The sequence below is a fragment of the Protobothrops mucrosquamatus genome, unplaced genomic scaffold, assembly GCF_001527695.2.
Source record: "Protobothrops mucrosquamatus isolate PMUCROS unplaced genomic scaffold, P.Mucros_1.0 scaffold1, whole genome shotgun sequence".
Lineage (NCBI taxonomy): Eukaryota > Metazoa > Chordata > Lepidosauria > Squamata > Viperidae > Protobothrops > Protobothrops mucrosquamatus.
In genome coordinates, this window is record NW_015386388.1 from 5,056,709 (window position 1) to 5,074,948 (window position 18,240).

Consider the following 18,240-nt stretch of genomic DNA (forward strand, 5'->3'; position numbering starts at 1 on the left):
GAAGGATGTGCAAACTCAACCTATGTTTTAGCTTTTCCCAACCTGGTCTCCTCCAAATGTGTTGAACATCATCACCCATATAGCATATTCAGTATATTGGAGTTAAAAATCAATACAATACAGGGCTTCAGGTCAGTGTAATTTCATACAGGTTGCATTCAGACTGCCATTCACTTTGCATTCTGTCACACTGGGGATCTCATTACCAACCAGTGAGGTGGGTAAGTTGTTAGGTGGAAGGCAGATAGAGAGATGGGTTGAATATCACAAGAATCTATTGAAAAAAGTTAGATTTTTGTGAATGTTGCCAAGTTTTTCTGAGTCTGTTTCTGTCTGGTCTCAGTGGATAATATAGGTGACCAACAATAATAATTGGGAAAAGAAAGTAGAAGACAACAACCTCAGCAAGAACTAAGGAAATATCGATTTAAATACATTACAATATAACATTACATTGTGTAATTAAGTAATCAAGAAATATCTTCTTATTCATCTTTATGTATATTGGTCTGACATGTATTTATTGTTGGTTTATTTGAAATTAAATGTTTTCAAGCTACCTTGAAGTTATCAATAAACGGTAACATAACAAAGTTTGGGAAATATATGATATGCAAGTTCTGCATTGTCCTCTAAATTGATTCAGCACTAGAACAACACTAGGATGAAGGGCCCTTGCCCTGCCTTCTTGTTGATATGCTAGGTTTCAGTGAGCATGGATAATTTTATGGGGGAACATTCAACTGTGCACACTCCCGACAGGAATATTCAGACACGCAAACATATACATCCAGCATGAAGTAGTACTGTACTTTGTAAGTTGTAAAACATTTTATCTCAATGTACAGATCTGCAACCTTAATATGTATTTAGAAATGAATTCTGCAATGTGCTAACAATAAAGCAAACTGTCAATGCAAATATTAATTTGCAGGTTGTTCCTTTCTGCTTATGAATTGCAGCTAGAGTCCCACACCCACTACCCAGGTTCCCTCTCCATGTGCAGTTACAAAAGGAAATCCTGGCAAGCAGGGACAGGCCTGTCTTTGGAAATGCTCTCAGCAATTCCCTTTTTTCTGGGTTGGGTTTCTGGTGCCAAAGTTTTCTCTCAGAAGCATAAACTGTCAATTATAGCTTGCGCTAGAAACAAAAAGCCTTCACTGTGATTGATCTGATATACAGGCGTTAAGCTTTCCTTATGTATTTTACAAGGGCAGTCATGAGAACATTTATCTTGGCCAATAAATACCTGTATAGAAAATAATCACAGTTTTTTTAATGGGACCTCCTCCACCCCTCCACACACAAACATATTTTTGGGTAAAAGATTTCTTGCAACCCCATCCACAACCAGTTCAGGTTCATAGCAGAAGTAACCACAGGTAGTCCTCAACATACAATCGTAAAGGAACCTGCCATTGTAGTCGTATGTCATAAAACAAGACTGACCTAATTTTACAACCTCTTTTGTAGCCGTCATTAAGAAATGAGATCGTTAAGGAACCAATTGTAAGTCGAGGACAACCTGTATTTCCAAATATCACAAAACCAGCATAAGGCCCTCTGCTTCCAATAGCGCAGCCATTCTCTCTTTTTACTGAGGTCTCAGAAAGGTTGAGGAAAAAAGAGACTCTTTTTCTCCCACTTCAGGGGATTACAATTATAGAGCGAACTACAGTACCAGACCGAAGTAGAAATCACAACTCAGCAAGATACACTCTATGTATGGAAACTGCAGCTGCTATGGAAAGTAGCAATCATTTGGCTGAGACAGCAGGATGAAGAATATCATTTCTGTGTTGTATTGGTTCAGAATTTCATTAGTGCTTTTCCCCCTTTGTGGAAGAAATCAAGGCCAGTACATTCATCTTTTCAGGCAGGGAACATGTGGAATTCTTCCGGGTTGGATCTGAAGTCCCAAATATTCAGAAATATGTTTTCAGTGCTGAGTTGGAGTTCTTTTTTCTTTTTTTTTCCAAACAAGCTACATTCCCAGGTGCCTCCATTGCTGGGCATAGTTGTGGCTTTTTTTATTTCACCGATGCAGAAGGATAGAGATTTTTCAGATGTTGGGTATCAGTTTTAAATGATTAGGGATGAAATAAATCATCATCTCATAATTTTTTCTGTTTGATTTTAATTTTATGAATTCAAGTCAATGTTTGACTCCTGGTGACTGCCTGGACAAGTCCCTGCAGTCTTCTTTGCAAAATTTTCAGAAGTGGTTTGCCATTGCCTCCTTCCTGAGAGAGAGTGACTGGCCCGAGATTACTCGGCTGGGTTGGTGTTGATGATGGGACTCACGGTCTCCTGGTTTCTCACTTGGTGCCTCAAACCTCTTCCATATTTTTATGAAGGTATATTTATCATCAGGAAATTTGTTTCCTTTATTCTCAGAGCCTTGATGGATTAGAAATCATAAGAGGGTCTTCACCAAAGTTATGGCTTTCATATAAGATAGACATTCTCAGTTTACTTTGTATTATCTTTGTCTTTTTAAACTTCTTCACCCTAATTTCTTAGAGCCAAAACAGTAGATATTTGGAACTGGTGGCCATGCTGTCAAGGTATTCTGGAAGGTGCACTCATGATACATCTGAAGGACAATTGGTTGGAAGAGTATGTTCCCCCTGGACACATATGTATCATTCCAGAATCAGTTCTGTGCTTTCTGATGCCATGATAAGCAGCTGAGCCCATTTTATTTCCAGCTCAGTTACAGCATAACCAAAAATGTTGCAAGTCTGATTTTTCAGCCAAAACACTGTAGCTCCACAGAACTTAAAAATAGACCATTTTCTTGCCTCCCAGGAATCTTCTTTCCCCTCTTCCTCCCCTAATTGAGATTTAGCCAAGGTGGTATTCTAACAAGGCACTGACCTTTCACTATTCTTTTAAACTGTGGGGGTGAATGTATCAAGCTAAATTTCCCTCATTTTACATTCCCACATTAAACAGCAGAAATTTAGATGGGATGGTTGCCACTCTTTAAAGGTCTCTCACTGGTCAGCTGGAGGATTCATGTGCAATTCCCAAATTTTCAAGACTGGGTACAGTGGGGAACATTGTCTGTTTGAAAGTTGGGTGGCTAATTTTGGGCCAGTCACTGTCTCTCAGTCCAACCCATTTCACAGGATGTTGTTATGGGAAAAATATAAAGTTATAGAGGCAAGATAACAACATAATAAATAAATATTGTCTACCAGCTTTTCATTAATTAATAAATATGATTGGTTTCTCTAAAGACAAAAAAAATCATGAGATGTTTATGAATGGAATGGGATAACCATGTACTTATTTAATTACAAGATGGGCAAGCTGTGTTCAAATGTCTGATTAATTGTAATAATCTCTCCATAGTCTGCAGCCTTTCTGCATTCTTATCCTTCCTTTGACTCACAAAGAAAAATACCATGAAGGAAGGTCTACAATTGAGCTTTTCAAATTATAAATATGGGCAGCCAAAGAGACTCCAACATAATGGAAAGATGTGCAACTATAACTATTATAATTGCAAGATTCCTGTTGACTTGTCCAGCAATAAAATAAGCTCATAAACACCACCAATGAAAATTCCAAAGAAATTTTCAAGTACTGGAAAAAAAAGTAGAAAACCACATGCCTTCTGAGCATGTGAAAAACATTTCTGAGAAATTGCCAGGCAGGTTCATAAAAATCCTAATTCTGCTACAGTTAGAGAGCCCTACGATTATCTAGAAACAGAAACCTTCAATGTAAAACCTCTTTCTCATTATCCCCAGTAAGGAGATACAAATTTCTGGCCAGAACTTACTTCATTTAATTTATTTTCTTGCCAGGGCTCCTAGATTGAATTGCACTCTTGCACTAACTCTTGCTCACTGCGCTACTATTTGTCTACTAGAAAATAATAATTAGGATAGTGATTCAAGAAAGGGGGTAATTGTTGTTTCTGAATCAGAGCAGCGTTTGGTCTAATCTAGCCCTGAATTAATTCACTTTAATGTGTTGTGAAAGTGGTTTGTTAAATATATTCTTAACCCTGTTGCTCCCCTAACTGGAGAACAGTGCAAAATGTAGCTTAACTCATTTCCCCTAACATTTAGGCTGCACTGCCACCTGGTGATGATGCATGGAACAATTTTCAGCCAGACAATATGGCTAGTTCTGTTTCTTGTGCTCACATTACTAACTTAACAATTGATGTGAACCATATCTAATTTCCTCTTCTGAGACCAGGTTTTATTTCACAGTTTTGAGAAGAAATAAAAATCCTTCAATACCCTTGCATATGATTATGGTCTTCAAGAATAATTGTTTAGATTTAACTTAAGGCTACAAATAAATTCATAGCAAGACTGTACAGCTGCAAGGATTAATTTTAACAATTTAAATTATCTGTTCTGATATTTAAAGCGTCAGCATTTAAGTACCAAAGATGATCTGATTATACAGCCTCTACTGCCATCTTGTGGTTAGAAGTGGTTAGATGTAGGGAAGTTTATATAGTTGATTTACCCAGATTTAAAGAGAAATGCATCTGACTCTACCACAAACTAATATGACTCTAAAACACATTCAACATAAAATGGCCTCGTAGAAGTGTAGATTGCACAACCAAAAACTGTTTTCAAAGTTTGTGCTTTGAATGTGTAGAAGGTGGATAGAAATATGGGAAATACCAAGTCAGACAATTAATCTATCCAGTCTAACATCATGTATTATGTCCTTTTTTAACCGTGTGCGCTCCATATATAGTGAAAACAGAATTCCCCGAAAAAAAACAAGCACCTGTAATTCAATTACAATAGGGAAAAGCCATTTGAAAAATCTGGTATAGTCAGAATGCAGTGACTCTCTTATCATGAGGCAAACCATCTTTCCTGTCACCTGCAACCTGAGATCCTTTTAGCCAGGATACCAAGGATTACAGCTGGGATTTTCTGCATGCAAAGTTGCACCTAACTCCTGAGCTACAGACCTCCCAAATAAATGCACAGTGGTAATGTACAGAGAGTCAATGGGTTAAAATAAATAGTAATATAGCAAATGGATCTTTCTCACAATCTTGTTAACATGCATTCCTCCAATTGTTCAGCTGGCAGAAAATCATGGCAGATGCTACTCTGGCTTATTTACAGGCTTGCGAGAGGTCCCATTCTTAATGCTTTGCTACAGGACAATTTAACGGCAGAGTTGGTAGATTTCCATGACTTCCTCTCCCACATAGCATCACCCAGTTAGTCAGAAAAACAACCACCTTCTACATAACAGAATAAGAGATTTGGAAGTCTCCTAGTCCAGGGGCAGGCAACCTTGGCTCTTTTATGACTCGTGGACTTCAACTCCCAGAATTCCTGAGCCAGCATGGCTCAGCTTGGAAACCTCTCCCTTTTCCCTCAGCATGGCTGGCTCAGGAATTCTGGGAGTTGATGTCCATGAGTCATAAAAGAGCCAAGGTTGCCTACCCTTGTTCTAGTCCAACCCCCTGCCCAGGCAGGAAACCCTAGAACATTGTAGACAAATGGTTGTCCAATCTCTTCTTTAAAACTTCCAGTGTTGGAGCACCCAACTTCTGGTTGTTCACTGATTAATTGTTCTGTCAGGAATTTTCTCCTTAGTTCTAGGTTGCTTCTGTACTTCTATCCTCTCTTCTTAATATGTGGAAAGTTTGGACTTGAACAAGGATGGGTGAGTTTTACTCATATTCATATTGCCCAGAAGACGAGTTGTCTATGCAGTGGTGTTTAGCTTTGATAAACTGTTACTTGGGCTATTGCTGAACACAGATCTATTGGTCTTCTGGAAGTTTTTCAGACTTGTATCAAAATTTAACCCAGCTGATAGGTATATGAGGTAAAGGAAAGAGATTAAATTTCATCCTGACCCATCCCATTTGTAGGTGAGATTTACTCATCTTCCAATCCCTTGATTTAGTAGTGGATATTAGCAAAACTTTATCACTTTCACCTCAGCTTCCATTGTGTAGGAAGAAAATGACACAGGCCGCAGTGAATGACTGTAATCAGCAGTACATGGATGCATTCCACAGAATATACAACATTGTGTTAGAGTAGGCAAAGTCGAACTGCTCCTCTCCCAAAGTAACAAAAACAACAGAAAACACAACTGTACAAAACTCCTTGTTGGCAGAAGCAACAGAAAATCTGCAATCCCTCATTTAGAACATTTTTCCCAGTTTAAAAAAAACACTAGCAGCTTTTTTTTCCAGACAAAACAAGACAATTAGTTTTTGAAGACAATTGTTTTAAACAATTTATTTTTAAAGAGAGAAATAAAAAATAATCATACTGTACATCACCAACAGAAGAAAAAAGTTAATGAAGAAAGAAAACCTAAACATTCTGTAGTGACTAAAATTAACTAAATATGACAAAATAGACAAAAAAACCCAAATAATTGAAAAAAGATCCGTATAATTGCTGTAAATAATATAAAATTAATCCTTAAACTTATCATTAAATATAGTCAATATAGCAATGTGTCCCGAGTCATCTTCTCATTTTTAGGAGGCAGAGATTTCTCAAAAACAAGCTTATATCCTGGAGCCTCTTCTTAAAATCAGGAGGGTAAATTACTTTCCAAATATATGAAATCATCCTCTTTGCCACAGCTCAGATTTGGTAAACCAAAGCTTTTCATGAAATAATAAAATCTGTTTTAGTAATATAGTTCAGAATACAATGATGTTCTTAACTATAATATCTTTTCCCATAATTGTAGTAACATAGATAGTAATCTGAAGGCAAACAAAGATATAAGTAGAAAGACCAAATCATTAATTTTCAAATTTCTTACAACACCAACATAAAAATATTAGTCCCTTTTTAAGCATTTTTAGTGTGTCCAATAAACAGAGAATAATATTTGATTATTTAATTTCATTTTTAAATCATATTTTATATTTCTTAGTACTTGGATCCACTGAGTCCCCAAAACAGATATTCTAATGCTTCATGATTCAGACTATGCAGGTAGTCCTCGACTTACAACCACAATTGAGCCCAAAATTTATGTTGCTAAGTGAGACAGTTGTTTAGTGAATTTCCTGCCACAGTTGTTAAATGAATCACTGCAATTAATAAGTTAGTAGCACTGTTGTTAAGTGAATCTGACTTCCCTTGACCTCAGAAAGTCACAAAAGATGATCAGGTGACCCCAGGACACTGCAACCATCATATATAAGTCATTTGCCAAGGGTCTGATTTTTGATCATGTGGCCATGGTGATGCTATAACAGTCCTAAGTGTGAAAAACAATCATTACACTTTTTTTCAGTGCCATTGTAAGTTCAAATAGTCCCTAAATGAATGATTAAATGTTGAGGACTACCTGTACTAATACAAAACCAAAGAAGCCACGTTATGATGTATGGTGGGTTTTAGTGTGATCCAAGCTATGGTTAGCAGGTTATGCAACAGAATCCAAGGTAGGTGTAAAGATTTCAAATCCACTAACTAATTCCAAAAGTCACAATCAATAGTTACCTAGGCAAAAAATGAAAGGCTCATTTACTTGCAGGCCAAAAAAACCCCCTCATACAGAGCTTCTATTCCCTTCCCCTCTTCTTCACCATCACCACCATCATTGTGCTGACAAAACTGCTACAGGGAAAGCCGCATCTTTCAAAGCTGGTGCTCCACCTCCTCCATGCGGGATGACACCACCTTGCCATCCACCAGTTCTTCAATGACAGTCTTCACTCGTCGGCTTACAGAAGGTTCTGCAAGGAGTGACACAAGACACTATTATCAGGGATGGCGGGAGAGAGACAGCATGGGGTATCTAAGAAAGAATGGATAAATCACAAAAGTCTACCTTTCAGGATTGCTATTATATATTCAAATATGTTCCAGAGCCGTCAACTGATATTTCAGCTAAATATATGTTTTATTTATTTATATTTCACATTTTTGAACTACCTATATCCCTCAGAGAAGTAGTCTTTTTATACCTTTTATGTCTTCAACTTGAACCACTGGGATTTTAAAATGAATAATACTTATTAAGAATCACATTTCGTGCACAGTCTGCTTTACATCAATTCAATCTTGTTGAATCTTTATATATCGCATCTTTATTCTACTAGAGCAGGGCTTTTCAACTGGTGGTACGTGTATCACCTGTGGTACATTGGCACCTGGCAGGTGGTATGCGACCATCCTAGAAGTGATAGCGGGGGAAGGGAATGAACTGAACCGGTGGCAACACCACACAAGCCTGAGTGAAAGACAACTGGAGATGCAGGACTGTCAGGGCTCAGCAGAAGCGCCAGGATCAGCTCCGAGCTCCAACTGATTGGCGCTTCTTCTGGGCTCAATGGAAGTGCCCGGATTGGCGCAGTGTTTGGAGGGGGGGTGAAACTGTCCCCTTTCTCCCTCCCAAGCCACTAGCCAAGCATTTCTGTTGAAACTTTTTCATGGGAATGGGCTGTTTGGTTTTTATCCCCCCCCCCCCCGTCTGCTGGGTGGTTGCAGCAGGTTTTGGTCACTTCTGTCATGCTGGGTGGTTACGCACGAAGCACGTTTTTTGGGGGGGATCCCCACTCCGGTTGCTAAACTTGCTTAACCCTCTTCCTCCTCCTTCTCATTGGAACCTCCCTTTGTCTGCAACGGTGGGGCAGGAAGACCTCTGCTGGACCGGGGATGATGGGGATCTGCCCTCTGCGGAGTAGGGGCAGAGTTATTATGTTCCCTGTCAATCAGGTTTGATTTCCTTTCTTTGCCCCTCCCCCACTCCTCCCTCTGCCTCCCCTGCTTGTAGCTGCCTCTGTGCCCCTCATTTTTGGGAGTTAGCATTGTAGGCTTCTCTTTCTCCTGAGCCCCTCGTGCTGGGTAACTGTTGCCACCCAAGAGCTGTTTTAAAGTTAGGGAATCTTTGGGGGATAGCCAACTAGCACCCCAACATGCCCCCAAGTGCAGAAGCTGCACACACCCCCTCCAAAGCCCCTGCAGTCTCCTATCAGCTTCTTTCAGTCAGCTAGAAAAAGAGAAGGGGATAGAACAGTGCAAAGATTAATGTCAGAGAAACAGGCACAAGTTTCCCATTAAAAGTGTGGTAATTGGATGTACAGATAGTCCTCAACCTATAACCACAATTGAGCCCAAAATTTACGTTGCTATGTGAGAAATTTGTTAAATGAGTTTTGTCCCATTTTATGACTTTTCTTGCCACATTTGTTAAGTGAATCACTGCAGTTGTTAAATTAGCAACACGGTTGTTAAGTGAATCTGGCTTCCCCCATGGACCGCTTGTCAGAAGGTCGCACAAGGGGATCACGTGACCCTGGGTCACTGTGAGTGTCATAAATATGAATCAGTTGCCAAGCGTCTGAATGTAAATCGCAAGACCCTGGTGTCATAAGTGTGAAAAATGGTCATAAGACACTTTTTTCAGTGCCGTTGTAACTTTGAACAATCACTAAGCAAGCTGTTGTAAGTCAAAGACTACCTGTACTTTATCACTTTTTTCCTTTTTGGGGGGGGGGGTCATCAAGTTTTTGACACCTTGCTAGACGACTGGTGGTACTCAGATATTGCCATATCCTAAAAGTGGTACAATGGGTGAAAAGGTCGAAAAGCCCTGGAATGAAATCAATCCAAATATTCACCATCCACAGCCACCACAATCATCCTGTTGAATTTCCCCATTAGTATCTCAGTATTCTCAACCCAGTTGAAAAGAGATACCAGCCTCTTTCCCAAAGAATCTGTATATGTGTACCTGCTGCTGAGCCCCAACTTTTTCTATACAGCTGTCAATCCACATTTACGATAGCCTGCAGCAGGATGCAAAAACTACATTGTACAGGTGATAGGCATTACCAGCTATCCATTTGCTGGACATGACTAGAGTCACATATGCAGATCTCTATTATAGCCATCCACTGAAGGTCTTTTGAGAATCAGTCCACTGTGACTTATTCATGTTCAGACAGTCTTTAGAAGAAATTTTCTCTAGTTCAGACATGTCAAACACAAGGCCCAGGGGCCGGATGCGGCCCGCGAAGTGGTTTCATTTGGCCCGTGAAGCCATCCTGGAAACAGTGAGGGAATGGCCCCCGCTGCCTTGGTCCTGGCCCAGGCCAGCTGGGAGCCAATGTACAATTTTGTGGTGGCCATCTATGCTGAAACGCATTCAGTCTTAGCTCCATAAGCCCCCCCCCCACATGGCCTGAGAGGAACAGTGAGGTTCCTCCAGTGGACCATGCCTTGGCACTTGCCCTGGTCCCACCCCCTTCTACCAGAGACCCTCAGATCTGTCCCATTCTTGCCCAGGTCCCCACAGGCATCCTTGACGCGAACGATGTAGACCTGGCCACACCCACTCCATCCACGCCCACCCAGTACCACACCCACCCTGGCCACACCCACCTGGCCCCCTGAGGGCAACCGCAATGCTGATGCAGCCCTCAATGAAATTGAGTTTGACACCCCTGCTCTAGTTCAAACTGTAAAGAATCCCTTATTATTTCATTGAATGAACCACTTCCTCAACATATAATCTGTATCAAGATAGATACAAATCTTTTGATATATCCCTTGGGAAATTTGCAATGATTTCTGACTATTTTTTATTTAAACACATCATCTTCTTTAATAAAAATAATAATCTCTTCTCATCTAAATTAGGGGGGGGAAGGAATTTTAGTGGAGGGTTAAATAAAAAAATTGTAGGGAATGGTTGTAGTGCTCCAATAAATGTTGTCGTCAAAATTTATTCTATACCCATGTCTTTTGCACACAGTTCTCCTAATTAAAAAAAAAATCCTACAAATTGAAATGTTATCTTTATGAGGATCTAGTAAAAACAAATGGCAAGTTAAGTAATGGTGAGAAATCTGAGAAATGCAGATGTGGAAACTGAAAGTATAACTTGCACCATTGATCATGCTAACTGGGTTTGATGGCAACTTAAGTACAACTTTGGAAGACTATAGGTTTCCTGCCTCTGGTTAAGGGAAGATAAACTGGGATATCCAAACCATTGCAAGACTCATTCAACTCTAGAAAAGATTCAGAGAATAAATGAAATTTTCTTGTTAACTGTTTTCTTGTAAGAGGCCTGCATAAGAGTCTCTGTCTAAAATTGCTGCAAAATTATGAACTGATTTTCATTTTGCAGATTCCCTAAAAAAAGCAGCCTGAATATCAAATTATTTAGCATACCTGGAGTAGTCAGTGGTTCAGATTCAGACCTAAAAAAAAAAAAAAAAGAACACCAGGTCTGTGAGCAAGATTCATGATTTTCCAAATTGCCTAATACAGAGTTCATGTGTAATATTCAGCTCCTACTTGAATCCCAATCCATTCCATTTCACAAAGAAATAGCTCATGCTGGCTTAGTATTTGGGAGTTTCAATACAAATGAAATGTTCCAAGTTGGAAAAGGTTGCTTTACATTCACATTACAATCAATTAGTCTTTTCACAGGATGCCTCTAGTAAACCTTTTTTTTTTTGGCTTTATCCCTTAGTGCAGGGGTCCCCAGCCTATGGGCCGTGGGCCGGGATCGGGCTGCGGGCTCTTGGCCAGCAAGCCGTGGAAATGGCTGGCCGATGTGTGCATACATGGGTGTGCATTCCCCCCCCACACTCACACTAGCGCCCACGGCCCCATTTGTGCATGTGCATGGACGTGAATGGGGACACTAGTGCAGGGTGGGTATCCATAGCCCATTTGTGCATGCACAAATGGGAGTGCTAGCCTGGATGGGTTACATGGCCTGTTTGCGCATGCGCAAGTTGGGCTGTTAGCCACTGCGGGGTGTGCGTGGCCATTTGTACATGCACACGACGCCAGTACATGCTGCATGCGTTAATGGGGCCACTAGCGCCATGCCAATTTTGAAGCTGCTCTCCTTCCCTCTGCAAGCCCGGAAAGGTTGGAGACCTCTGCGTTAGTGTATGTAGAAAACACTAATTTCTTTCATTGCAAGATTTTTTTCCCTAATGAACTCAATATGCACCAATGTGTTTACAGAGCAATTGTCACTTATTTCATGGTCTGTTGTTATATAAGATACTAATGATTTGCACAGTATTTTCTTTATTAGCAAAAATGTACACTTGAATGTAAAACAAGATCAGGAATGTATGTATCTAAATCAAGGAACAGTTCTATAGTCCTACATCAGATTCCAGAGACATATCATGCAGCATCTCATAAGAGTGTTAGTCATGTGTCTGCGTTGCACAGGAAAAGCACATCTTCCTTCCCCTGTCCTTACACTTTCTACAGAGGGACGATCGAGAGCATCCTGTCATACAGCATTACAGTCTGGTTTGGAAGCATCACTGCTTCAGACAGGAAGGCGGTGCAGAGAGTGGTGAGGATGGCTGAAAAGATTATTGGCAGCTCCCTCCCTTCCATCCAGGACACAGCATATAAGTGTTGCTTGAGCAGGGTCCGCAAGATTGTCTGGGACACTACACATCCTCTTCACAATCTGTTTTCCTAGTTACCTTCTGGGAAGAGGCTTCGGGGTATCCGAGGCAGAATATCCAGAATAAATCATAGTTTTGTTCCATACAGTATTAACTTTGTAAACTCTAAAGCTTCATCTTTCCACTGTGTATTCAAGATGGACAGTGATTAATACTATATGTTATTTACATGTAAGGGTGAAGGTTTATACATGCTGTATTTCCCCGAAAGTAAGGCCTACCCAAAAATAAGCCCTAGCTTGATTTTGGGGGGTGGGCCTAAAAATCAAGCTAGGGTTGGGGTGGACCTGCCCCACACACCCTGAACCCACTTACCTTGCACCCAGGCCTCTCCTCACCAGCCCACTTCTTCTGCAGCATCCCCAGACCTGCATTTTGCAGTCAGAGCCCTTTCTGGAAGGCCACTGCAGTTGAGAACCAAGCTATGGATTCAATCCATAGCTCGGTTTTTGGCTGCATTGGCCTTCCAGAAAGGCCTTTGACTACGAAATGCAGGTGGAGCTCCATTCTCAGCTGCAGAATGAAGCTGCTCCTTCAGCCACAGAAGATATGGGCAGGCTGGACCGGAGGTGAGTGAAAAAGACACACATATACCCCAAAAATAAGACCTGGCGCCTCTTTTGGAGGCAAAAATAAAATTAGACCACGTCTTATTTTCGGGGAAACACGGTATGTTGTATATAGCATGTTTAATTGTGTGTTATGTACTGTATATGTACACTTTTGAGTGCAAGCAGCAAAGTTTCATTTTTAATGTGTGCCAATGTGCCCACAGTAAAAAATGACAATAAAGGTTATCTATTCTATTCTCTATGTTTAAGCAGACATATGAGAGAGCAGGCTGCCCAGAAAATAGATGGCACCTATGCTGCTTTCGTCTCTTCTTTTTAAGCCCTCTCACCACCAGCAGCAAATTGTCTATAAAAGCTTTGCTGGGAAACAGCTGAAGATATATGTGGGGGAGAGAAGAAGATGTCTTTGTGTGTGGAAATAAAGCAACTTAAAGCAGTTGGAAAGGAATGTTCTTCTCTAGCAGCATGCACAAAGAGGAATAGCAGGAATAGCAATAGCAGGAGGAAGAGTAGCAATGGGAAGGAGTGGAGATAGTGAGTAGTGAGTAATAGTATGTGAGAGCTTGTATGTATTGTCTAGGGCAGTGGTGGTGAACCTATGGCACGGGTGCCAGAGATGGCACTCGGAGTCCTCTCTGTGGGCACATGTGCCATTGCCCCAGCCTTGCCTCCCCAGTGACCCCCTCCTCACCAGCAGCCCCCCTGGAGGAGAGTCACCCCTGAGCGTGGCCCATGCGGAGCAGCACAGCCAAGAACATGGCAGCCAGGCAGCGTAGACAAGAATCTGGCCTCACGCCCCATCGTGCACAGTTGATGCTGCGGGGTGCGGGCAGAGGGCGTGGCCGCCATGGCACTGCTGGGCTGCCTGGGCAATCTGCGGCGGGCCCTGGAGGTGGTGAGTGGCCCTGCGGGCAGGCGGGGTAGGGGTGGGGCCAGTTTTTTGGCACTCGGTCTCTAAAAGGTTCGCCATCATTGGTCTAGGGACATGTGTTGTTGCCTATTCTGTTGGAGTCTTGAGCCAACCAAATTGGGTATAAATTAAAAGAATTCATCACAGGGGTGATAAAAGAGGGATATCCAAAACAAGATGAGATATCCAACATAAGATGGTATCCACACAGGTGGAATTGGCTCAAACTCAAGGAGTTCATTAAGTACTCTATATCAAAAGAAAACAAACCTTAGCTACAAAAGGAAGAAAGTTTGGCCCTTGCAGATCTCAGACTTTGCAGATAATAATTAACATCCTGACTTCAGAAACCAGACTTATCACTAGAGACTACACCAAACAGGGATGGAAAAAGTAGACCAGCAAGACACTGTCTCCCTTAGACACAGAAGAAGCTACTGCTTTGGTAGAGACAGGTATCTACTTCATGCCTGCAATTAAGCAAAGTAGATAGACCAGCCAAAAAAGGGGGCTAGGCTCATATATTTGAAGCAAAAGAAAGAGGAAAAGTTTCTGTTAATTAAAAAAGAGAAAGAAGAGCAGCTTTGGAGGGAGAAAAAGGAAAGGTAGGCAAAAATGGGAAGAGTGAGAAGCAAGAAAAGAGTTTAGGGATCTGATAAAGGAATCCAATCATTAGAAGGGGCATATTCACATCTAGGGTTTTCAGAACATGTTGAGAGGGAAGATGGTCCCAAAGATATAAAAATCCCTAACTTAACAGAGGAAGAAGATGTAGAAGCCTATTTTACTATATCTGAAAGATCGCTACCTCTTGCAAATGGGAATGAAACTGGGAGTGACCTAAGAGTGAACAGGTGGCCAGATGTATAACAGAAAACGCTCTGAAGGCCTATAATGGTCTTCCAGTTAGGAAAGTAATGGATTATTATCATATTAAAGAGGTAATTCCTATACAGGTACAATATAACTCCTTATAGGGAGAGATTTAGGAGCTATGCATATGACAAACCTGAATGATTTGTGAATTGTGAACAAGATTGGAAGAAAATGTTTGAGGCCAGATAAAAGGAGCAAAGAAAAAAAAATGGTAAAAGAAGTAATTATAGAACAGTTTCTACATGTACAAAAGTCCATTATTGTCTTGCATTTTATTTTATTTTATTTTACATTTATTTGTTTGTTTGTTTGTTTGTTTAATTAATTTGATTGATTGATATCCTGCCTTTTTCTAAGAAGCTTGCTTTGTACATAACATTTCCTCTTCCAGCTTTTCCCACAAAAATAATTATCCCAGTGGCAGCTGGACTGAACAATAGGATAGTTCAAAACTACCCACTGGGTTTCCATGGCTGAGAGGTGATCTTGAAGCTGGGTTTTCCCAATCCTAGTTCAGCAAAATAACCACATTGTCTGACATTCTAATCTTACCGTGGCCAACCAGATTTCATGGTGAAGCTCAGAAAAACATGACTACCATAGTTTCCAATTTAATTTCTCCAGTCACTGATATGCTGAGGACTATACTTAAGATAGTCTGTAATTATCAGGACTAGTAGCCATCGATGCCTTGTTTTCCAGGAATTTATGTAATTCCCCTTTGAAGTAATTCATAACTATTATCAAGCTCCGTTGCCTTCCCATTGCTTGGTCTTTTAAAAAAATCTAAAAAGTCTCTCAAACATACAGCTCTTCTTCATAGGGGCTTAATCCAGCCTATAATTATTTTAGAAGCCTTATTTACATATTTGTCATTTATATGTTTATTAAAACATCTGATAAGTAGTCATCTACCTAGATTCTAAAGATGCTTTAGAAAATAGAAAAATAATGCAACAATTATATATACTATTTAAAAACTTGTATAAAAATATGTTCCATCATTCCCAGCTTGCAGTTTCTTTCCAAGTTGCATTTCATATGGGTTCATACAGAAAATTTATATAACACGTACAGTAAGGACTTTAATACCATGTGGCGACTACTGGTCGGAGATGAGCAAAGATATTTTTCTGTTCCATACCACAGTTGGCCAACTAGCCTTCCTCCAGGAAATTCTATTTCATCCCTCTTGCTCACAGGTTTCCTTTCTCATTCTTCAACTGTCAACCAGCAATCCATGGCTGTCAGTGAATGGAGGAAGAAATTTCTCTTAGAGATCATTTGTTTAAAAATCAATTCTTCGGATTCATTCAATCTTTTCCAAATCTCCTGATATTTCCCAGCTGAGTGCAAATGTTGCTGTTTAAGTTACATAAATATCAGTACTCCCCTATAAATTGTAGGAATCGAAATAAATGGATCAACAAGCTGGACAGATGGCACTCATCTTCCCCATTCCTTACCCTTCAAGAAGACACCGGTAGGTTGCTATCTCCTGTTCCAGTCTGTTTTTAATATCCATCAGTCGCTTGTAATCCTCAGCTTGGTTTTGGGCATCCGACTTCAGTTGCAGCAGCTCTGCCTCCCGGGCAGCCACAAGATTTTGTAACTGTGATAATTCCAACCCATAATGGGATTCCACCTCAGCCAGGGTCCCCTCAAGGGCTTCTTTCTAGGAACAAAGAAAGATTTTTGTTTTTCTGAAGACGCCAAATCTAAAGATGCTTTGCGGGGCCCAGGAAAAGCAGAGGGTAGATGGAGAGAATAGAAACTTGAGTCCAGCTTACAAACATGACTTGCTTTCAAGAAGATATTATAAAAATCTACACAAATGTTTAGTAGAGAATACCGGCTAATGATACCTGGAGTAAGCATTCTTAGACTGTTTTTAATAAAATAATTTGGAAGCTTGCCTATTACAAGGAAAGTATCTTGTACATAATTTTTATTTAAAGGAACCTTTCAAGGCATTCTTAAAATATAAAAACAGGAAGCCTGCCAGTCTCATTCTCGGAGAAATGACAGACAGCATCTTAGGAGAGATGGGGTGTAAATCAGCCTCCTAAATAGTAACTTTGTGAAAATGTTCATAACCTGCTCTAAAACTTCCAAATATGTCCATTGGTGCCTAGTATTGAGATATTCCTTCTTTGGTCATGAGAGAACTAAGTTCATACTAAACTTTAGTCGGTAACACTACTTCTGCATTAGAACTTATAGTATCCAGTCCACAAATTTGAAAATGACTGGAACTGACCATGCTCCAAAGAGACTGTAGCTCAATTTCCAAAGCCTGGGCCAGCCGTTTCAACTCCACCATCTTCATCTGAGCACTCTGTAGAGCTTCAGTGCTGACAGAAACCTCCTGATTGAGTGCATCACACTATGAAAGAGAGGAGAAGTTATACATTAGATATTCTAACCATATTATCCCCCTTACAGAGAATAGGAATCTTTTGGAAATTGGGATTATCATTTGCGTATGAACAGGCGTGGCTATGCTGCACATTGCTCAATTGTTCAGCTGTTTCAATTTGTCTAACAATTAAAAAAGCTTTTGACCAGGATTCATATAGATTATATTTGATCAGAAATCTCTGTTGTTCTCTAACAAAGCAGAATCAAATATCAAGGGCAGACCTTGGCCAGTAACATTTATTCATTCAATCAATTATCTTGAATTATAAGCTATCTTTCTGTTCAAACTCGACCAGCATCTGAAAAAAATGTGCATATGCATGTGTCTATAATTAAAATGAATCAGATCAAAATTCTCTACTAAGATCATTCAACTTTTGATGCAATCCATCCAACATTTGTATAGTTTAAGAATCCAACCTAATGCAGATGAATGCTATGCTTGTTTATAATATCATTGGCTTGACTTCAGTTGGCTATGAGGCATTTACAAGTGCATTGATTGCAAGACCGTTAATCCTGCTGCAATTTATTGCCAATTTGCCCCTTAGCTGGATTTTGAGATTTCGTAAGTCTTATTACCATCCAAAAAATATTTGATGCTTAATCTTAACAGTTACAAAAACTAGAAACATGGATTTTTGTTCTTTGAATGGAAATGTTTTTGAATATTCTAGATTTGCAGAGTAGGACTGGAGAAGTTGCAGAAACTGCTCTTCCTGGAAGCTGCATGTAAAATATTTGTCTTCTTAAAAGAAAAAAAATATCTGGCTTGGGTCTCAAGGTTGTTTCCCTCATCAACCTTGGTTGCTACCTTTGTCGTCGTCGTCTTCTTCTTCTTCTTCTTCTTCTTCTTCTTCTTCTTCTTCTTCTTCTTCTTCTTCTTCTTCTTCTTCTTCTTCTTCTTCTTCTTCTTCTTCTTCTTCTTCTTCTTCTTCTTCTTCTTCTTCTTCTTCTTCTTCTTCTTCTTCTTCTTCTTCTTCTTCTTCTTCTTCTTCTTCTTCTTCTTCTTCTTC

At 40.1% G+C, this 18,240-nt stretch overlaps 1 protein-coding gene across 1 annotated transcript in view; it reads right to left on the reverse strand.

Moving 5' to 3' along the window:
- Positions 1 to 7,625: 7,625 nt before the first annotated feature.
- LOC107303024 (keratin, type I cytoskeletal 17-like) overlaps positions 7,626 to 18,240 on the reverse strand; it is a 24,668-nt gene continuing 14,053 nt past the window's right edge. The window contains exons 6-9 of the mRNA XM_015832204.2: positions 17,064 to 17,189; positions 16,270 to 16,478; positions 11,169 to 11,197; positions 7,626 to 7,723 (exon numbers count right to left, since the gene is read on the reverse strand). Coding sequence (XP_015687690.2) covers positions 7,626 to 7,723; positions 11,169 to 11,197; positions 16,270 to 16,478; positions 17,064 to 17,189 — 462 coding nt within the window. The remainder of the gene's footprint in view (positions 7,724 to 11,168; positions 11,198 to 16,269; positions 16,479 to 17,063; positions 17,190 to 18,240) is intronic.